The 21,334-nt window shown below is 48.1% G+C and overlaps 3 protein-coding genes across 15 annotated transcripts; 1 reads left to right on the forward strand and 2 right to left on the reverse strand.

Annotated features, from left to right (window-relative positions):
- Positions 1 to 124: 124 nt before the first annotated feature.
- On the reverse strand, positions 125 to 12,446 carry arhgef11 (Rho guanine nucleotide exchange factor (GEF) 11). Of its 10 annotated transcripts, XM_054800214.1 has the most exons (42): positions 10,374 to 12,437; positions 10,085 to 10,099; positions 9,862 to 9,956; positions 9,683 to 9,787; positions 9,563 to 9,612; positions 9,428 to 9,485; positions 9,148 to 9,341; positions 9,010 to 9,081; positions 7,114 to 7,221; positions 6,995 to 7,043; positions 6,879 to 6,919; positions 6,717 to 6,809; positions 6,537 to 6,605; positions 6,370 to 6,474; positions 6,186 to 6,284; positions 6,071 to 6,113; positions 5,899 to 5,995; positions 5,443 to 5,565; positions 5,301 to 5,324; positions 5,097 to 5,223; positions 4,934 to 5,027; positions 4,826 to 4,855; positions 4,568 to 4,688; positions 4,299 to 4,505; positions 4,174 to 4,221; positions 3,954 to 4,090; positions 3,738 to 3,878; positions 3,597 to 3,673; positions 3,381 to 3,506; positions 3,191 to 3,308; positions 2,956 to 3,104; positions 2,813 to 2,888; positions 2,523 to 2,702; positions 2,360 to 2,441; positions 2,211 to 2,285; positions 2,088 to 2,140; positions 1,751 to 1,834; positions 1,542 to 1,688; positions 1,317 to 1,373; positions 1,074 to 1,240; positions 862 to 991; positions 125 to 791 (listed from the first exon to the last, which is right to left on the reverse strand). In XM_054800214.1, the coding sequence occupies exons 1-42, from the start codon at positions 10,406 to 10,408 to the stop codon at positions 742 to 744; spliced, it is 3,951 nt and encodes a 1,316-aa protein (XP_054656189.1). In that variant the 5' UTR covers positions 10,409 to 12,437; the 3' UTR covers positions 125 to 741. The 10 variants fall into 10 exon arrangements, with proteins under 10 accessions (XP_054656189.1, XP_054656190.1, XP_054656182.1 ...); XM_054800215.1 differs by lacking the exon at positions 1,317 to 1,373 and having other exon boundaries at positions 10,374 to 12,438; XM_054800207.1 differs by having other exon boundaries at positions 1,317 to 1,688; positions 10,374 to 12,438.
- On the forward strand, positions 11,477 to 14,359 carry myadma (myeloid associated differentiation marker a). Its single transcript, XM_054800596.1, is given in 4 exon segments — positions 11,477 to 11,566; positions 11,895 to 12,087; positions 12,090 to 12,183; positions 12,185 to 14,359. Coding segments are annotated over 4 exon segments (750 nt in total). The 3' UTR covers positions 12,558 to 14,359.
- An 867-nt stretch (positions 14,360 to 15,226) lies between these two features.
- On the reverse strand, positions 15,227 to 21,305 carry LOC129194813 (uncharacterized). Of its 4 annotated transcripts, none has more exons than XM_054800228.1 (18): positions 21,183 to 21,305; positions 19,922 to 20,076; positions 19,756 to 19,853; positions 19,475 to 19,684; positions 18,406 to 18,486; positions 18,217 to 18,322; positions 18,018 to 18,141; positions 17,652 to 17,895; positions 17,368 to 17,497; positions 17,188 to 17,278; positions 17,042 to 17,104; positions 16,762 to 16,961; positions 16,522 to 16,653; positions 16,278 to 16,462; positions 16,070 to 16,203; positions 15,749 to 15,994; positions 15,509 to 15,671; positions 15,227 to 15,427 (listed from the first exon to the last, which is right to left on the reverse strand). In XM_054800228.1, exons 2-18 carry the CDS (start codon positions 20,004 to 20,006, stop codon positions 15,335 to 15,337), a joined length of 2,385 nt encoding a protein of 794 aa, XP_054656203.1. In that variant the 5' UTR covers positions 20,007 to 20,076; positions 21,183 to 21,305; the 3' UTR covers positions 15,227 to 15,334. The 4 variants fall into 4 exon arrangements, with proteins under 4 accessions (XP_054656203.1, XP_054656202.1, XP_054656204.1 ...); XM_054800227.1 differs by lacking the exon at positions 21,183 to 21,305 and adding an exon at positions 21,058 to 21,182; XM_054800229.1 differs by lacking the exons at positions 18,406 to 18,486; positions 21,183 to 21,305 and adding an exon at positions 21,058 to 21,182.
- Between the last annotated feature and the right edge of the window lie 29 nt (positions 21,306 to 21,334).

Raw genomic sequence — 21,334 nt, forward strand, 5'->3', positions numbered from 1 at the left:
ATCACCTAACAGTCTCAGCTGACGAAGGATGTGGGGGAGGCCGTTACCATGGGGACATGGGAAAGCAACTGCCCCTGGCCCCTGCCTGCTGCTGATTGGTGATGAGAACAAAAGACCAGCAATCTCAAGTTTATGGTCTCCTTTTAATGTCACAAAGTGACATCATCCTTGTCCAATCACAACCAAGGAAGACAACATAGAAAACATGTCGATGACATTAGTTTAACACATATACACAAACACAGACACACACACACACACACAGACACACACACACGTGAGTTCATACAGTAATTTCGCTTGTGGAACACTTAAAAAAAACAAACAAGAAAAAAGTCGCCGTGTCAATGGGCGAGTAGAAGTAAGATGTGTGGAAGTAGAATGTGACAGTTGTAGACCAATCACATCCTGTCATCGCTTTGACTTTGGTACGCCCCTTAGTGGCCTACTGGCTAATTCCTTTACGTCCAACAAAAGCGGTTAGCTTAGCCTAGCCTCCCATGATGTCTTGATGCTAACCTAAGATATGCAGCAGCTGTAGTGGTTAAAAGACAGCGCTCAGTCAGTAGTGGGCGTGGCCTAAGACATGCTAGCCCTGAAGAATTCCAACACAGTCAGTCGGCTGAAAGTGGGAGGGGACTATTGGGATGCATTGTGGGTAAAGTGCTGGAGTGATTGTTGCTCTTCAAAAGAGGTCACTGGGCAGACGTGGTTCCACTAAGTCTCTTCCCAGTCTGGACCTCAGAATCCAGTGGACTGTATCTTGGGCTGCGGGGGGCTTTCTTCATTGCCTGCACGAGATACAAACAACGTGTGTGAAATGCTGCCATGTTGCTTCGGTCTCTTGGTCTTCGGTCTCACCGTCTGCCGAGCCACGCTCCAGAGAGGCTGTCCTGGAGACTGAGGCAGAACAGAACGCCTGGTCTTCTTCATGATCGGCTGCTGGCTCTCTGAGGGATGTTAGCAGTTTGTGATGCTCCTTCTCAATGTCCTGTGCCGACACAATCAGACGACACAGTGAAGACGGACGCCAAGCAAACCAAATCTGACAACATGGCTGCACGCAAACTCACCTTCAGCTGCCGCAGCTTGCTCATCAGGTTTTCCATGATGCTGAATATCTCCTCCACGTTTTTGATCACGTGGCACTGCTGCAAATCCTCTGACGGCGGGCTGCCCTCCAGGTCGTCGGTGGCACTCTCTCCTTGCTGAGTGGGCAGGACCAGGTAGAAGATGTTTCCTGTCCACAATCGCAACACCCAATCAGAAGAGCTAGTCACTTCACTCAATAGACAACACCACCAGGTCTGCATTACCGTGCGCGGTGGGCCGGCTTGGCAGCGATGACTGCTCAGATGCCATTGTGACATCATCTGTAACGTAATTAAGGACAGAAGAAGAAGAGCCCGCCACCAAAGCTACAGTATGTGGAGGTCGTGTGTGTGTGCGCGCGCACGCGTATGTATGAGCATGCATGTACACGTGAGGAGAATGAGTGCACATTAGGAAAAAGGAAAAAAAAAAAAAGATATGACTGTTACCTTTTCTTACAACCTGAGCGCCACCGTGTAGCTCCACCTCCCCGTGACTGTCACTAACACTGCTCCTTTCATTAGGTGTGTCGAGAGACGAGTGGCACAAGGCATCATCGCGCAGGTCAAATAAGATGAGCTGTCGCAGCGTCTCCACTGGCAGGGAAAAAGGAGAATTTAACCCCAATAGCATTGTTTTATTTTGTGTTTGTCCTTACCGTCCTGCAATGCAGCCTGTGCCACACCTACTGTGCCTCCTTCACCACAGGTCTGGCTGTCGGACTGCAAACTCATGGCATTTTCTGCAAGTAGAAAATACGAGTAATTAGTTTAGTTCATTTTGAACATCCAAACAAGATTACATTGAAGTAGATCTCATGTTTACTGTTACACAATTCAACATGTCCGAAAAGGAGTAGGAAGAAGCAAACCTTATTTAGAGCTTATATGGTGAAATGTACCCATGCTCTTTGGGGTGTGTGTGTGTGTGTGTGTGTGTGTGTGTGTGTGTGTATAAATAAACAACGCTCCCAGAAGTTCCAGGGTGGCATGTACCTGCATAGGCAGGGCTTTGGGCCACAGGGGACATGCCACCGAGACTTGGAGATCTGGGAAAAGGACACAATTAGAGTCTGGTAGACTTGAATGACACAGACTGTAAAGACGACATGAACTCACGTCATGGCCGCTGAGCTGTGATTGGTAAGAGGGGAGCTGGCAGCGGAGATAGCTTTTTCCAATAGGTCCTTCCAGCTGAAAGACAACCATGTCATCACATGCCACCAAAAAACATACATGTTCAAGGAAGGTCGCACAGGACAGCTCACATGTTCTTCTCAGACGCCGTCCCCGCCACTAGCTCATAGATCTGCCTCTCGGTGGCGCAGATAACATAGAGCGCTTTATTGTCTGTAATGGGGCAGAAAAAGGGTACTGTATGTGGGCAGGCTTCTAAACTTCTTTGTTGTGTTCACGTGGCAGCAGCCTCACCTGTGGCGACTGAGCGCACCAGCAGCGAGTCCAACTTGACCAGCGGGCTGAAGGACGTCTTGCTGTCTCCGCCCGCACCACCACCACCCAGCCAGCGGGACGGGGGCCGCAGCTGCAAACGCTCGTCTGGGCCGCGCTGCAGCAGCAGCAGGCAGTCTGACAACAGCAGGGCTTGGATGTCTGAGAGGGCGGGGTACACGAGGGGCTATGTCAGTATGCCAATGACCTTTTTTTTTTTCAGCTTTAAAAAAAAAAAAAAAAAAAAAAAAAAAAAATTCTATTAAACTGACCTAACTGCTTGTCCTTGCCGACTTTCCAGACCAGTGGTCCCTCGTGAATCATTTTCTTGGTGCTGAGGTCCAGACTCTGGCAACAAGACTGGATGTGAAACACGCTACCCATTTTGATGTTGGGATGCTCGTCACATGGCTACCTTGAACAGTGGCGCAGTATCCAGTCTACGTTGGTATTGGCTCAGACGCTGCTGGTGTTCTGTCTCCCTGATGATCTCGTTCACTGCTTGCAGGATTCCTCTGCAACAGACCTGCGCCCGCTGGAGGGCAGAAAGGTCACCGGAGGCAGCTGAGGGAGAAACAGAGCACTAGCAGTAAGGCCCGAGGTCGCCACAAGTCACATGATGCGGTGAGGGGTTCTGCCAGGTTGCTCACCCTCTGTGTGCTTGATGATGTTGTCCAGAAGAAGCGGGTACTTAGTCAGTCTCTGCATTTCAGACACCAGCAGGTCTCTGAGCTGCAGGCGGCGACAGTGACGACTCGCCTCACACTCCTGAGCGAATCACAGCAACATGTGAGCAGCGGCAGCCATCTTGGCACAGATTTGAAAAGCGGCAACGTGTACCTGGACAATGTGGGCGAAGCGTGGGTCTTTGCGTTGCTTGTTCTTGATGAGCTCCAGTGCCTGAGACTGCTGCCTGCACAACTGCGACACCTGCTCTTGAAACTCATCGCCGGCAACGCCCTCAAACTGGATACACAAACACGTATGTCAGCAGGAGTGACGTATAACTGACACATCACAGCCAAATCAAACAATGGCAACAGCTAGTCAGCTCACCCTGGCCAACATGACATCACCAATGTCTTGAACGATGAGAGACTCCCGGCGCTTCCTCATGGCCTCAAACAGGCTGGCTGTGGATGGAGACAGTAAAGACAGCGAAACAAGTGTACAGCAAGTCGGCACAGGCATACACACCATGCAGCTCATAGACTTGTGGCAGGTTGGGAAAGATGCAAGCCAGCTCTTCAGAGCTGAGCACTACTCTCATCTTCTGGAAGAAGACCTGGTCCAGCACTGTTAATGTCCGCATGTGCGATGCCTCGGTGGTGAAGAGCTCTGAAACAAAAAAAAAAGTGCAGTCAGTCGACATGTTGTGGCGCACGACGACTGGAAATGTGTTTCAGCACGCACCGTATATGACAGCCTGACGCTCCACTTCCCTTGGGCTTAGCGTGGCAATGAGCTCAGCCTGCACCGTCTCCTGCCAGTTCTGACCCTCGCATGCCTCTTCTTCGTCCGGCAGCAGGGCCAAAGGAGACTCAGTGCTCCTGTGCCACGACAGAGACATGGTCAAATGTCACTTATCTACAGTGGCCACACACAACTCACGAGGCGTGGCATGCAAAGGCACCTGCGGATGGAGTGTGGCGTGAACGGCGGTGTAGGGTTCTCCAGAGACCTATGATGAAAGCAGACACATACAATGTGGACTTCAAACATTCACAAGAAATTGTGAATTGTGAAACAGCGCCTTACCTGGCGGAGCTGCTAGACACAGACGAAGAAGCGCTGTGCTGCAGTAGCCTGAGGCCAGGGAGCTCCCTCTCCTCACCGGGGTCCTCCATGTCCACATCGCTACGAGAGCGGGGAACGGACTCACTTCCTGAAGCGATGCCTCGCCTACGGCCTTCTCCCTGAGCCTTCAAAGACTCACTGCGCGCTAGACGCACGGGCACACTTGGACTGCACACAGAACACTCCATGCTGACATCATCCGCTTTTCATCGTTTATGAGTGTGACCTACCTGTCCACACCATCATCCCCCCGGCTGCTAGACGACAGTATCTGAGGGTTGCCATCTTCGGGCCCAGTCTCTGAGTGGTTCTCAAACTGCTGAATGATGTTCCTCACGCTTCCAGGACGGACTGAGCACACGCACACACACACACACGAACGTCAAGCAGGATGAAAGTTAATCCACAACCAAACTGAAAACTACAAACGTGTATGTCAAAGGGCAACACACAGCAAAGAAAGAGGCCATGAGATAAGAGTCAAGTACCTTCAGCTGGGGACAAGGGGACATGGAATGCTATGAAAACAAACAAAAATCAAACAATGAGACAACCACAACAACAGAAATGGAGAGGAAAAAAACGAATGTGCTTACTGGACTGAGACGTGCTCCGAGGTTTCCCAATATACTTCAGGATGGGATTCCTCTTTTTGTCCTCCCCGTCTTTTTCCTTCTTTGTACCGCTTAGCTGAAGAGACACAGCATGAAGCGCTGCTGATGTGTACGCTCACAATAGCGAGGAAGTGCTTGCACTCACTTTTTTTGTCTTGAGGAACATGAGCCACTTTTCCTTCTCCGTGCTCAAACCAGGGAACACCTTGGAGTCTCGGAGCTTGACACCAGCGTGACGCAGGTAGAGAAGCACGGCCGACGCCAGCGGAGAGCTAGAAGGAGCAGAAAGGCACCATGAACATGGAGGCAGAGAGAAGATGAACAAAGGGGAAGGAGGATATTTTTTAACCTTCTGTCCTCAACGTGCTTGGACCTGTGGCGAGAGCAAAAAGACAGTCAAGTGACAGGAAGCAGAGTCAAGTTCATATGGTCTGCGGCTGAGCACCTATGTCATGAAGTTGTTATTTAGGGAATAAGGTCATGTGACTCACAGAATTTCCCAGAGGGCGGTGACCTGCCTGTCAACCACCTGCCGCTCCTTCAGTGGGTCTCCGTCCAGCAGCAGCAGGTCACCTTCGCCGAAGAGAGCACCCAGGCCCATCATCTGCTTGCTCCTGTCCAAAAAATGCCAGCTGAGGTTACATACGCAGTGTTCACCATTACCCAACCATTATATGAGTGGGACGCCCCACCCCTCCAATGCCTTTTTATTACAGTCGGCTATGCTGTGAGTGTGCATGTGTGTATCGATGTATTGTTTATCAGCTCAATTTTGTGGTTGTAACAAGTTTATAAGTTGTGGTAATATGTTGTGGCTCCAGACTATTTTTTTTTACTGAAAGGGGAGGCAAAATGGCTCTTTTGATGGTAAAGGTTGACGACGCCTGACCTGGAGGAACCACTGGTACAAATGTGCCCCTGAACTCCGCTCCAAGTGGCAAACTTACCTGTAGTCCACAATCTGATCCTGGATGTCGGGGAGCACCTGCTGCTGCAGCTCGGACAGCGGCCCGCGGATGTCCTCCTGAGCATGCAGGCGGCTTTCTGTAAGGACACCAGACAGGATGCGGTAAGGCAATGTGCAGCCCTTGGCAAGGGGAACATGACTGCTGTTCTTACCAATGTCTGCAAGGTACTCTTCCGGCACTTTGATCTTCAAAGGCTGAAACATGATTGAATACAGTGTTTAGTGGTGACATCAACATCTTAACATCAACAGCATGACAGCACATACAGCATCTGGATCCAGGAAATGGGAGCAGATCTGCGGAGCCAGTGAGCGAGCATCTTTGGGGGCCGAGCTCAGGTACGCCTCAACCGTCAGGTAGAACAGCTGTTGTCCGGACACACACACGTCAGACACTTGTCACCGTGGCGCCCGTGGGGGTGTGGGGGCAGACAACCACAACATAGTTTACCAACGGGTTGGGGTCCAGCAGCTGAGTGAAGACGTATCTCATGAAAACGGTCATGTGGGCGGGCCGCGACTTCAGCAGCTCAATGTCCTGGAAAGGGCCATCCATCTGAGGGCGGAGCAGCACTGAGTCAGCTGCTGTAAGGCCAGAAACGTTGAGTCAGCACTCACCTCATTGAACGTGTAGCCGTCCTCTTCCTCGTCTTCCTCCTCTGGCCCGATGATCTGGACCTTCCCGCTCTGCCAACATGCACATTTTAGAGGTCAAACGTGCTTGTGCATGTGACAGGCATGAAGGCATGCACAGGTAGAACCACAGGAAGTGACATCACAGCAAACAAGAAGGCTCACCGAATCAGACGGGAGGGGTATATCTGAGCTTTGCTGTCTGGACAGAAGGCTCCGGACGGAGGATAAGGGAGAGGAATGGGGACTGTCAAGGGCCTGAGTGTGAGGGGGAGGGGCATAATCACAAAGAGGGCAGGCTGGAAAAAGGGAAGACGGGCGACCTACCTCACCGTCACCGTCATTCGAGTCCAGCGACAAGCGTACTGCTGGTGCAAGAAGAGGAAGAGTTTGTTACTAGGTGGACGTCTTCAAGCGCTTGGCACTCACACCAGGACACAGACCTTCGCCTGCCGTGATGTAGCTGCACACACTTTTCGAGCGCATTCCCTCCTGGAAGGTACACAAAAAAGACAAACATGTTTGTAGGGAGCTGAGTAGGAGAACTCCTACCATCACTCACCACGTCCTGTTGAAGCTTGATGCGCACTTGCTGAGCTCTCCTTTTGGCACTTTCAATTCGTTCTTCCAAAGATGACGACGGGTTCCGCAACTGCTCCTGCATCAAGACCTGAAATCACATCTGGGATCAGATCGCCGGGATGTGATGTCATCGCAGTGTGTGTGACTGTGTGCGAGTGTGTGCTTGCTCGCACGTGCAGTGTTTCCCGTAGGTTTACAGCTATGAGTTGCCAGCCAAGGGGCGTGGCTTACAAATATCTACAATGCAATTGCTCCTTTACCGTTACATTTTGGCTGCACACATGCATCTACAGAGTGTGCACGCACTGTGTGTGTGTGTGTGTGTGTGTGTGTGTGGAGTGGGGCTATTGGTCAATTGGACAGATGATCACCGTCACAAATGCTCACACATGCAATATGATCCTTCCTCTACAGCAGTGGTCAACAACCTTTTTGAGCCCACGATACCTGGTCTCGGCCGTGAACCTAGCAAAGATCTAGGCAAGACCTCTTGTCAGTGTGATGGGAAAATTCATAATTTACAGGTAAAACTTCAAGTCACATGTTCTTTGGCTCTGTATCGAGTGTTACAATTCAATACAGTGTGTCTCTTCATGTAAATTAAATTACGGCAAGGCGGGGCGGGGCGGGTGTCAAGCAGGATACAATTGTTTGATCATGTCTTAGGCCCTGTCCACACAAGAACATTCCTGGGATTTTTTGGGGGGCGGGTTGAAAAAAAATTGCGGCTTAGTAAATAGTTGGATCCAGACAGGAACGGATCACTGGGTGAAAACCATGCCATACACAAGGCACACCTACATGTGGTAGGTAGTAGTAGAACCATGTAACACACCCAACTATAGAAGTATACTATCTTTCTTTCCCCGAGGCTACCCAAAAAAGGGGCGGACAGGAAATTACATCGGGGGTTCAGAGTTGAGTTTGATGCTTTCCGTGTGTAGCCCGTGTTTTTGTTAGAATTTATTGTGCCTGTTGTGAGATTATTCAAACCTAGAATAAAAGCCTGTTGTTCTTGCCAGCCTGATTCTTGTGTCTCACCAAACATTACTACATGTCATCATCTTTGAATGTGTCTTTAGAATGCCTTATATTGATTAAATATTAATATTGTATAATTGTTATTTATTAATATGTTTGAAAACCATGATAGAGTGAAGCCGTGAAATTCGAACCGCAAGGTTGTGAGGGCTCGCTTTTTTCAAAATCCCATCAATCAAAAGCACCTTTGTTTGTTGTTGTCCATAACATACGTGCCTGCCCATACAAATAAACCCACTGCCACCATGGGCCGCTCCATCCACAACACTGGTGCATTTTACTGTATTGATGGCATTTTGAATGTGATGAGCACCTGAGAAACACTGTTGTGTCATTCATCCCCAAGCATCATCTAATGATGCACGCCCCCACGTTGCAAGGATCTGTACACAATTCCTGGAAGCTGAAAACATCCCAGTACTTGCATGGCCAGAATACTCACCCGGCATGTCACCCATTGAAATGGTGGTCACAGCAGATACTGACTGGTTTTCGGACCCCTACGGATCACCCCCAATAGAGTTAAACTGCACATTTTAAAGTTGCCTTTTATTGCAGCCAACCTGCACACCTGTGCAATAATCATGCTGTCTCATGAGCATCTTGATATGCCACACTTGTGACATGGATATCTTATGAATCATGAATGCTCACCAACACAGATTTAGACAGATATAGAGATGAACAATATTTGAAAAAGATAGGCCTTTTATGTACAAACGGAAGCAAAAACAACAGTGTTGCGTTTATATTTGTGTTGAGTGCATATTAAGGGTATCCTTATATGAAGTGTATATGAAAGGTATTCCCCCCCAGTGTGTGTGTGTGTGTATACCTGCAGCTCCATCTCTTCTTGTTCCAACATTTTCCTGAGTATCTGAGAGGCATGCTTCTGCACCTCTGGGTCCTACAGCACACCATTTACATCAAGAAATGATGCCTTATAGGACTATAATGTCATCAACACACTGACCTGGAGTGGCTTGGGTCCAGTTATTCTTTGGGAAGAGATGCCGCTCAGTCCTGAAAGTGAAGGTGCAGGGGGTGGAGCCTCCCCGCCTGGTAACGTACTCTGATTGGGTGTGAGGTCAGCAGGGAGGGGTTCCAGAGGCAAGGAGGTCGCTGAAGGTGGCGGCCCTTGTAGTGTGAGCGCTACGTAGGTTCCAGCTGTGGGGTGAAGAATAGAGTAAAGACATGTGTGCAAGAAGTAAGGATGTCTCCCAGGATGTCAACATCTTGTTAGCTTGACTCACATTTGATGAGCTTCACCACCTCCTGATGTGTCATGGAGGACACGAGCGAGCCGTTCACCTGGAGGAAACAAGAGGGACGGGAAGGGAGGAGCTAAAGGACGACGAAGCAGTGAGCCAATGTGAGGGAGGACCAACCTTGATGATTCGGTCTCCTTCTTGGACTCCGGCCTTGACAGCTGCACCGCCTATGAAAGAGGAGAAGTGAGACACAGAATTAGCTCCAAGTGCCGGATAATCTTTGAGTACTTCACTCACCTGCTCTCACGTTCTGCACTAGCTTCACGCGTTCTCCGCACACGGTGAAACCGAAACCCAACTGGTCCTTCTGCACTACCACACATCTGTGGACGAGGCCGGCGCCTGCAAGAGGGACACACATGGACATAGAGCAACTACTACGGCACCATTTCTAATTCAAGCATCCCTGCACTCACCCCCACTCTCATTTGGTACGTCGGTCTGTGGTTCCCTCTGCTGGGCGACTTGAGAGGACTTCCGCTCCGAGTCTCCGATGGTGAGACTACTGAGCCTGTTTGGACGGGACAAGAGACAGGACGATGTGACATGATGGAGACAAGCAGGATAATGAGGGAGAGCGCTGAAAGGCCAAAAGGGGAGGATGGACATGGCGTGACAAGCAGTCAGCTGACAACTCACCAAGCGGCGAAGGGGCTGAAAGCATGACGAGGCGGGAAGCCAATCAAAGGGAAAGAGAGAAAAGACATACAGACGAAGAGGTAAAGGGACGATTAGGAATGGATATTCTGACTGCTTTCTGGCTACAGATTGTTCAAGAAGCTCCACCTTCTCTGCTTGCACATGCAAAAGAAAATGAAGTTATTGGGCAGGTGTGATTACCTGTCTAAGATTGCTGTCCTACCCGTGCCAGTGGACACAAACACAGAAACACACACCAACAAGGTGAAAAGTCAGCTCTATAAGTTACCTGTCAAGGGTGGAGGTGGGCTGGCGGAGACTCATGCCTGCAGTCACTGGGCCGTTGGTGTTCCCATCTTCATCTTGTCGGTCCACATGCTGAGTTGCATGACATCACATAGGATGCTCGCTCATGTCCACCTCAGCAGGCCCAAAGAGCATGGCTGCAATCTAAAGTCTATTTATATGCTGCTTAAGACCACTGACATTAAAACGATTTCAGCACCCTGGTCATTTTCACCACCTTTACGAAAAAGTCTACCTGCGCAGCGTACAGTACTTGTAGCCTAAAACAAATCACGTGTCCCTCTTTTAGTTAAAATTTAAAACCTTTGTTCAAATTTGACATGGAGATTTGAAAATCGTGTCATTAGTTAAAGTCAGTCAGTACAAACAACATAGGTTGGCAATAACGTGTCAAATAAAATCTTTGTTAGATTGAGCAGCACATCGTAAACAAACAAAGCTAGTTAGCTAGCTAGCAACGTTGGGCACTGCTCTGTGTTCTATATCTGCGATGTATGTGTCTTTTTCACACTCTAACATACCACAAGTCAACGAATAAAAGTGCAAAAGGTACAATTTAACCATCACACGCTTGGGACTCCGTAGAACCATTTACCGCTGCTTGCTTCGTGTAGCTAGCGTTAGCTGGCTGACCGTGGCTTTGCGGCTGGGCCGATGTCGAGCCGCATCATTGCCTGAGTGCTGCGGCCGCCCAATGCGCTCTATGCGCGGGTTTCGGGAAAACCAGCAAGCTTCTACTGTAGAAGATCGCCAACTAACAGGATATGCATGGACATCCAGACGCTGTTTCATAAAAGCGTGAAAACAGTAGCAGGCAGGTGAGTGTCCTGTACAGTCTAGTCAGTGGATCCAGTTCAGTGGTTAAAGATGCTAGCTGCGATTTCAGTGGAAGTCATCCTCGGCCATGCAAGGGTTACAACAAAGACGCTTCTCTTTTGTGTTGCACTAAAAAAAAACACACGTTAGTCTGACATCTGACGGCAGGAACGACAAGCGGCATCAATCCCAAATGGTGACAAAAGGAACAGCTTGTTTTGTTTTTTATCCTTGCTGCCTATTCGGCGCCAGCGCCCCCTTGAGGATACAATGGGGAGGAACCAGCATGGTTTCCGCGCTGATCAACGTGCACGAGTACGTGAAGATGAGGATGAAGAAGTGCTCTCCAGCAACCAGGAAGTGAAGCGAGCTGCGTTAGTTGCTGAGGAATTAAGAGAAGAACTCCAACGAGACTCTTTTTGACCAACCATAGCCTGATGCGCTAGGTGTTCTCTTTTGTAGAGCATGTGCTGCTATGCCAAACCGCCTTTGAGGAAATTAGTGCAGTCCACATCCAAAGATAACGTTCGGAAACCACATATCGGTAAGGTCAATGTTCAGATGGTCTTGTGAATCTTTTTGGAGCTGCTGTTCACGTTAATTCAGGGGTGTACAAAGTGTGGCAAGGTGACCATCATCAAGCATCAGGACACATCATCAGTACATTACCTGGGGCCATTGAGTCAAGGTTTTGCTGGTGGAGCTTCTGGGCCTGCAGAGACACGTTCCTGTGACCTGGTACAACTTGCCTGTCACGGTGGCATGCTACACCGCCCTTTTCTGTCTCTCCGCTTCCGTCATCATTCCGCTGTATTTAATGAGGGAGCGCAGCTACAACAACGAGGTGCGCAACTGCCGCAACGCCTCCACAGTCCGGCGGACTAAATAGGAGAGGTGCGCATGACAAGAGCACAATCTGGTGAGGTGACAGGTTACATTGCGACAGCACCGGGCTTGTTGAAGGTGTGCCAGGTATTTGACGTGCGTCATCTTCATTCTGGTTAGTGATCTTGAGGCGGACGAGTGGCTTGTGGGGCTCCAATGGTGCATGGTGGTATACTGTGTCTGCTTCATCCGAACCATGGTCTTGGTGCTGTTGTGCGTGGCCGAGTGCACCAGCTGACTGCCCGTTCCCTTCTGACGTTTTCTGTCAGCATGCGGCCTCTTGACGGACATCATGTACTTGACGGCCTCCATCATCTGGCCCATCTTCCAGTTTGGCAAGCGCTACCAAGTGCAAGGCTGTGCGTGGTTAAGCCTGATCGCCATGGCAGTCCTCAGTGGCCTCAACTTCCTGCTTTACCTCGCCAGCCTGGCGTACACAGCCAGACTGGAGTTCGTCAGCGGCTGATGTTGACGTGACCTCAACTGATGTTTTTTTGTATACATATAGGATGTGTATATATATATATATATATATCAAAGATGGCGCCCTCCGTGGCAGACGTCTCTGTGACACTCTCCCGTGTTTTTCTATTTTTTGCTATTTTATTGTTCATTTTGGACATTCAACACACTCACGCAGTACATTACAACAGAGAGACACTTTTGAACATCGGCAGGGTTCACCATGAACTTTCATTTAGCCTCTCAGACTTTGCCTTTCTTCTGCGCCGGGAGAACGCACCAGCCTGCGGGCCTGGTGAGCTGAATACCCGGCGAGCAAAGCATTCGAGGCGTAAACGAGGCAAGCGGGCCTGCCTGCATGCTAGGCTAAAAGCTAGAGCGACTAGGCCACCGCTACCAAGCCTGCTGCTAGCCAACGTTCGCTCTCTTGAAAACAAGATGGACGAACTAAGAGCAAGGATTACAGCTCAACGTGAGATCAGGGAATGCTGTGTGCTCACCTTCACAGAAACCTGGCTGACGGATCGGCGATCCAGTTGGAAACATTTGCTGCTTACCGGGGAGATCAGACTTTAGCGTCTGGTAAACACAGAGGTGGCGGCGTCTGTGTTTACGTAAACAAACGGTGGTGCACAGACGTACAGACGATGGAAAAGCACTGCTCGCAGGACATTGAGCTGCTGATGTTGAAATGCAGACCTATTTATTTACCTCGTGAGTTTAGCACTGTGTATTTAACTGCTGTTTACATCCCACCACGAGCTAACACCGCTAACGCACTAGGCCTCCTGCATGACATCATTGATAAACACGAGACCAAACACCCAGACGCTGTATTCATTATATCTGGCGATTTCAACCACTGTAACCTCAGGACTGTCCTCCCCAAATATTACCAGCATGTGAGCTTTCCCACAAGGGAAAATAACATTCTGGACCACGTCTACAGCAACATGAAAGGTGCTTTGAAGGCTGTTCCAAGACCCCACTTGGAAAGGCTGACCACATCTCTATATTCCTTTATCCAACATACAGACAACTTCTTAAACAAGCTCCCCCTGTAAGTACAGCAGTTAAAGTGTGGAATGAAGAAACTGATCAAGTACTTCAGGACTGCTTTGGCTGCACAAACTGGGATGTGTTTAAAAGTGCAGCGGGAGGGAAGATTGTACTGTTGATTTGGATGAATATGCTTCTGCTGTTACTGGCTACATTAGCACATGCATAGAGACTGTTACCACCACCAAGTATTACAGAAAATACCCTAACCAAAAACAGTGGATGAACTGTGATGTAAGGGCTAAGCTACGTGCTCATTCGACTGCATTTGTCATGGGCACCGCTACAAAAAGGCCAGATATGACCTGAGGAGGTCCATACGAGAGGCCAAAAGACAGTACAGACAGAAGCTGGAGGGCTACTATTCCACCTCAGACCCTCGGCGCATGTGGGCGGGGCTCCAGCACATCACAGACTATCGACAGCGGAGTAGCGTAGCCACGTCCAGCCAAACCACACTTCCAGATGAGCTGAATGAGTTCTATGCCCGCTTTGACACCCAAACCCCTGATTAGCAGAGAGGGTGGCTGGACTTGGGGAGCACACAGGACTCACCTCTCATGGTGACATCAGCTGATGTGCGCAGGGTTCTGAACAAAACAAACCCACGAAAAGCAGCAGGCCCAGACAACATCTCAGGACGTGCACTTCGGGTTTGCTCATCAGAGCTAGCTGATGTGCTTGCTGACATATTTAACCTGTCGCTTGCACAAGCATCTGTACCGACCTGCTTTAAGTCCACCACCATAGTGCCCGTACCCAAGAAGAGCAACGTGACCTGCTTGAGTGTGTGCTTGTGTTGCATGTGGCGTGTGTGAGTGCTTCGTTGAGAAGCCTGATGGCCTGTGGGTAAAAGCTGTTTGCCAGCCTTGTGGTCCTGGACTTCAAACTCCTGTAGCGTCTGCCTGACGGTAGGAGTGTGAATAATGAGTGTTGTGGATGTGTGCTGTCCTTGATGAGGTTGTGTGTTCTTCGTAGGACTCTAGTTTTATAAATGTCTTGCAGTGAGGGGAGGGCTGCCCCAACAATGTTCTGTGAGGTCTTGATCACCCGCTGGAGTGCCTTCCTATCACGTGTTGTACAGTTACCGTACCAAACAGTGATGGAGGCGGTAAGGACACTTTCGATAGTGCATCTGTAGAAGCAACTCAGGATTGTGGTGGACATGCCAAATTTCCTCAGTCTTCTCAGGAAGTACAGTCTCCTTTGGGACTTCTTCATAATTTGTTGGGTGTTGTGAGACCGGGTGAGGTCTTTGTATTAATGTCTCTTTTGTTGTTGTTGCTTAATTTATTGGTATATATGTTTATGTTTCTTATGTTCTTATTCTTTCTTGTGTTTTCTTTCTTTTCTTGGGAGAATAAACAGAATAAGATTTTCATTGCATGGTATTACTGCTGTTTTACCATGCACATGACAATAAAACTCTTTGGAATCTTGAATATATATATATATATATATATATATATATATATATATATATATATACACACACACACATTGTCTTAGTGTGTAAACATAGCACAAGTTGTAACTTTGAGTCAGAAATAAAATGACAAAGACAGAAGACATTTCTAATTTTTTATAAAAAAAAAAAAAAATTAAAAGGTACAAAGTACAAAAAACCCACAACATCACCACGGAAACGACCGGAGTAGACAAGCGACATTTTGAAACTTGTTGAGGCCGCCAGATTGCGCCATGCGGCCGCACACATCATCCCTAGGTGGTCCACATCATGCTGATGTGGGTTGTGTCACTATCGTCATGCATAGACCTGGCACGCCGGCGTCTTCCAAAACCTCTCTCACAGTTCTGTAAAACAAAGATATAGAAAGATGAAGTTGTGTCTTCCAGAACATCCATCTGAGTCCGTGTTGTGGTCTAGAGGCAAACCGGGACACATTGGTGGGTCTCTTTGGGACACAGCACGACTCTGCAGTGCAGGTAGATGGGGCCGGCGTTGTGAGAAAAGCGAAACATGTTGAAGGAGAAGTGGCTAGATCCTCCCACTCCATTGGCAGTCACCGTCACTTTTGAGTCATCCCGAATCGCACATCTGCCGCAAAAAGGAAGCGCTGAGAGACAGAATATAATGAATCCACCAGCACACAAAGTTTATTGCGCACATCACACCCGCTCTTGAGAAGGTTGTATCTCGGACTCCCATCGCCTGTGGCTTCCTTGGTGGCCCAGCAGGAGTCAATCACTATGGCAAGTAACTTCCCATCCAGGACCTCGGCTGTCAGCTTCATCCAAACCTTCTGGTTGAGCTGGATTTCTGAGTTCCAGTCCAAAAGTCTCCTGTGGTCAGCATCCTCATAGGCCCTCATGGTCAAGTTGTACTCCAGACTTCCCGATTTGATGGTTTGGCCCACAGACCTGAACACACACACACACACACACACTCAGATTTACTGAGCCAGAGAAGTTCATGTGTGACCAGATGCCACTGACTTGTCTTGGATTCCAAAAGACAAGGTCAGTTGATCAGCCGGCTGTGTGAAGACGCAGGAGAAGTCAATGTGGACGGTCTCTGAAGCGCTGGACTGCTGGACGGCATTCTGGAAGATGACTTGGCTGTAGTCGGTCTGCGGGGTCACCAGGTTGAACATGTAACACTGGTCAACACGCTGCCTCCCCCGACTTCCCGAAGATAACAAACCGTGATGTTGGTGCCGCAAGTGTTGCTGCTATTGAAGAGGAAGTGCACTATGTGGGTGTCGTTGTCCAGATGACCTCTGCACGTGTCGTCATTGAGGTGCAAGTTGGTGTAGTTGATTCCATTGTCCTCCAGCAGACAACCGACCAGAGTGAGTGAAGCAGTGTTGTCATTGCACGCCAGCTGGCCTGGAGATCACCACATCGGTCATAAAAATATCACAGTCGTCTCCTTCATGTCTACGTACCATAAGTATGCGTCGTCCTGTACGGCTCAGCGAAAAAAGCTCGACAGTAGCAGCCAGGCTGTCCTTGTACTGCAAACCCACAGAACTCGTGATCTTTACAGTCCCTGTCCTGACAGAAGGCGTTTGATAAAGCTGGGGAACAGAAAGACAAAGTCAGCCACAAAGCTACATACTAGTGTACTGCGTAGCTATTTGATTGTGCTACTTTGAGGGGTTTTCTCTGATCAAGGTATTTCTTACAGCAATTGACTGCCGACCGCCAGTCGTCAGGCCTAGATACACGTGACTCGCACGCTGTGCCGTAGCTAACCAGGAAATGACAGTCAAAGCCGTCCAATGCAGGATATCTGCACAAAGTGTCAGTACAGGCCTGGATGTACGGCTCAGGATCTATGTGGTTGTGACAGAATTCGAAGGCCGCTTCCTTCATGAGATTACAGCTGTCTCACAGAAGAAGACAAGATTACAGCTCGCATCGTCCAAAGTGATGAAGTATGGAATTGGCCACTGAGTCGCTCACCGCTTGGTCATAGCGTTACAGTCGATTGTGCTGTCTTCTGTGTCGCTGTGTAGGCTCTCACAGCTTGGGGGCGACAAACCACATAAAGTAAGCTTTACGAGGAGACGGGACACTCAGGCTAAAGAGCGACAAGGGTTGAGTCTTACCCGCTGGGACTGGAAGTAATGACCTTGGAAGCTTGAAAGTCACTGCTGTTGCCGCACAAACCCTGCAGAGGCGGGACACCTCCGGGCGGTCCTAACAGCCACGTTGAGAATGAAACCAGAATGTGAGTCATAGTGCAGGTCACATGACTAAATAAGTCTTGAGCTAAACCGTCATCGTACCTTCCAAGAAGATCTGTGTGCGGTGTCCGTCAAATAAGAAAAAAACCTCATAGTGGGACCAGAAAAAGTTGCCAATGATTCCTATGAGTGATTTGAAGAGAATGCTGTCGGTCAGTGTTGAGTTGTCATCCTGCAACAAGAAGGTCAAAGGTCAGCTCATATCACTTTCTTACTGTAAAGTCCAGTGGGAATATTAGTATGATACGCTGTGGTGAGTCACTATTTTGAACTGTGTTGAGATTCCGGTTTTGATGGGATCCCACATCTGAGCCACACTAGCTTACCTGAATGTTGCCATCTTGCTCCATGATGATGGTGTTGTTTGCCTCCCGCTGGATCAGCAACAAGCTGTCCAACATGCTGACGTCTTTCCGACGGTGCTCCCGGAACTCCGCCACGAGAGACTCACCCGGAGTAGCATCCAGACTAAGTAGCGTGTACCCACAGCGGTCGGGGATGGCGTTGACATTGCCATAAAAGTCAATGATGGAAGGACCGGCCACAGTGCACTGCAACCTCAGAAAGCATCTGATGCAAGAGAGACCGCACATTCAGAATTCCCACAAGAAGATCCAAGATAATGGATTCCTATTCAAAAGATTCCAAAAGTAATCACCCCTTCCCATTTCTCCCCACCACCAGACACTAACTCTCGATTTCGGCAGATCTCCAAGGGGCTGCACTCATTCACAGTGAGGCCTGAGGTGGCGTTGCAGCTCAGGTAGAAGCACATCAGAGAATTGATGGCCAATGCTCCAGGTTTATAAATCACACCTGGAAAGTCAAAGGTGAAGTACACATGCGCTAAAATACTTAATGACATGTTAGAGTGAGAGTGGCTTCACCAACCTGCATGTCTGCATCCACTGACGTCAAAATAATGAGTGGTCCTCAGCAGTGAATACGCGATTTCTTCGGATGTCTGGGTGCTTCCGTGAGCCAATAAGCGCAGGTCCTAAACGGGAACACAGCAGAGAATTGTACAGTATCATGTTCTGTGTGTGTGTGTGTGTGTGTACACAGCAAATGTGGACTCACGAGCTTCCCCGGGAATTCTCTGGTGTATGAAAAGATGGAGAAGGCCCCCTGTGTCCCATAGTTGTGGAATCTATAAGTGAACTGGAGAAGGGGGGGATTTAGGACTGCTGAGAAGTGGGAGATATCCCATGTGCAAGTAAACCCCCTTAATAACTACCCTGGTTCACTTTTGATATGTGCTAAATAAATATCCCATCTTCGAATGGATTTGTGACCAGAAGAGGAATTCCCTTTTAAGTGACACTAGTGGCGGAAAGACACAGAATGCAATCGGAATGAAAATTCCTGATTTATTCCTAGATATTCGAAGTGCATTCTGAGTGCATTCCAAATATTAAGGCTCATTCTTGTGGCCGGCCCGAATGTTTTGAGCATGCTAAAAACTTTCAAGGTGGATTCGAAGTGAAAAAATATTGAACGGCATTCGAAAGGTATTCTAACTACACACTGCGTTCTAAATATTTGTACGGTTTCAACAGCCTTCCAAACATTCTGACCGCATTCAGAAATAAAAACACTACCCAACTAAAATGTCACCATGAAGCATCGCCTTATTCATATCACTTCATTCTGCCAAGGAAAAAAGGAGCCCAGTTAACTCCACCAGCGGCCGTCACCGTGGACAGTGCAGAGGTCCTGAAACCCAAGAGGCCCCCTGAAACATCACTCACAGTTGATGCGTCGCCAATTCACATAATGTCATGCCGCCAAGGAAAACAGTAGCCAAGCTTAACTCCACCACTGGCCGCCAACTTGGTCAGTACAGAATGGCACTTGTACGGCGTTCAAAGTGGTTTCTAAATGTTCTGACTGCATTATAACAGTATTGTTAATATCCCTACTGTTTTCCCACTACATTTGAGTCAAGTGTGCAAGAATAATTCAAGACGGTTTTGAAATGTAATCTAAGTATTTGAACGATACTTACGAATTTCAAATCTGAATGTGGTGCGAAGTTTGAAAGTTTTTCATTCCGGCTGGTTGTGCTTGATTTGTGCTGATTCGTGCTTAGTGTAACAGGGGCTTTACTCTTTTACTCTTCCTTTTCCCTTTTCCTTGACACACTCACCGAATCGTCCACGAAGAGGAAGACCACACACTTGGCTGCGTTGCTGATGGGCAAATTAGCGCGGATGTCACTGTCACTACTTCCTCCTGCATCTGACTGCACCCTGATGACGTCATTGACATACGTGGTCGCCAGAACACAGTCGCCAGACTTACTTGGATCGTAGTAACCATCAAAGCAAAGCACCACAATGCCCCCCGTGTAGTTCACCTGCAAACACTTGCATTGAGAAGAGCCAAGAGAGGACAGCACAATGGCACCAAAAAAAAAAAAAAACTCACGTAAATTTGGGAAAACGTCCCTCCATAATACGAGACGGGACAGCTGCTGACATTGAGCACTGCCGGCCCACTGAAGACCTCGTCACCGGCGACCTCACCTGGACGACCCAAATGCATGCGGTGAATTGGCACAAGCATGTGCACAAGGTAGCTTGCACATACTTACCTGGCAGCAGGTAGAGCAGATGGCGGAGCAGCATGATTGACAGCTGCAGAACACACAGGGGCCGCATTTTCAAAAGCTCTATCATGGCTCACAGTGACTGTGCTCCAGTGGATTTGAGTGTGGCTTGTGTGCTGTTGTCCACAGGTTCAAGGTACCTAAACATGTAGAAAGCGTAATGATTATAAATCCTAATAAAGCAGAGGCAACATAATATTGTTTGGTTCGTTCCCTCTGATCGCTGATCGTGTATACAGGTGCATCCCTAAGCCATATAGATGACGTTCACTTGCTGTTTGGGAGCTTGTCCACCATACAGTAAATCAACAAGTTAAATTACTTTAAATTACTTACTCAATTACTGGAGCGTTTTTGTCCCTTTGCTTTCAGTTTGTATCTATTGGTAATAAAGAATCTCTGCATGTCGAGTTTGGCTCAGTACTATTATGTCTTTACATGCAGTATTATTAGAAAGCACTGATGCAGACGACACACAACTTCATTGATCAATTATCGATCCAAACTCTGGGCATGTTGTAAATACAGTTGCATTTCAATAAGTTACAATACTGTGCAGAAGTTACTGGATTTCAGAAGTTCATTTTAGACGAGGAGACAAATTAAATATGCAATTTATTTGGCGAATAAGACGTCAACCAGTCGTTTTAACAAGTACTCTTCAACTTTTTAAATATTTTACGAGGTACTGAATTGGGTTTTTTATTACCTGTGAGCAGTACTCATCCAAATTATTATGAAGTTAATAAATCCCTACACTATTCCCTACTTGCATAGCGAATCTACAGAATATGAGTTTTACTTTTAGAACTGAACTATTGAAATTTTGCAAAGACATTTTCATTGATTGAGACAACGCCTATATTAAAAAAACAACCTACATCACCTTTTGTGGCATTGGTGACAATTCAAATAACAGAACAGTAGAAAAAAAAAAGACAAGCTGCGGGCCGTACTGCGAATTTTTGTTGTCTATAAAGTATGTCCATATGTTCCATTCTCGGTACATTTATATTCTATTTATGTAACAAGGCTAACACATACTGTACTGTATATGCATACACCATATATTGTCTATTTTTATTCATTGTAGTACAGTATTAGTAAAACTTGTGACTAACTTCTGCCTGTGCCCTGTAATTGACAGCTGATCAAGTCCAAAGGGAGCTGTGATGGACTCCAGCTCGGCATGCGCTTGAAGAGGATAAGCACAAAAAGAATGATTATAAAAGAAAGTTTGGCTTACCTGTCGGTTGATGGAGAACTTGTTCAAGTGCCCCCAGCTGCTGCCGCTTTTATGTCCCACAACACACCTTCATGCATGCCCAGCCCACGTTGGCCTTGTTAGTATTTATTTTAATTAAGTGGAGGAATGCTGAGGAACATATATAAGAACAT

The sequence above is a fragment of the Dunckerocampus dactyliophorus genome, chromosome 15 (assembly GCF_027744805.1).
Source record: "Dunckerocampus dactyliophorus isolate RoL2022-P2 chromosome 15, RoL_Ddac_1.1, whole genome shotgun sequence".
NCBI lineage: Eukaryota > Metazoa > Chordata > Actinopteri > Syngnathiformes > Syngnathidae > Dunckerocampus > Dunckerocampus dactyliophorus.

Excerpts from the sequence above, each read along its gene's own strand:
- LOC129194813 (XM_054800228.1), bottom strand. The coding sequence starts at position 20,006 with ATGATAGAGCTTTTGAAAATGCGGCCCCTGTGTGTTCTGCAGCTGTCA. Across the intron at positions 19,854-19,921 it reads TCTGCTCTACCTGCTGCCAG|GTGAGGTCGCCGGTGACGAG; the intron begins GTAAGTATGTGC and ends TGGGTCGTCCAG. Across the intron at positions 17,896-18,017 it reads GAGATCTGCCGAAATCGAGA|ATGCTTTCTGAGGTTGCAGT; the intron begins GTTAGTGTCTGG and ends CTCTTGCATCAG.
- arhgef11 (XM_054800207.1), bottom strand. The coding sequence starts at position 10,408 with ATGAGTCTCCGCCAGCCCACCTCCACCCTTGACAG. Across the intron at positions 6,285-6,369 it reads TGCTGGACCCCAACCCGTTG|CTGTTCTACCTGACGGTTGA; the intron begins GTAAACTATGTT and ends TCCGGACAACAG. Across the intron at positions 2,286-2,359 it reads ACGGCGTCTGAGAAGAACAT|CTGGAAGGACCTATTGGAAA; the intron begins GTGAGCTGTCCT and ends GTTGTCTTTCAG.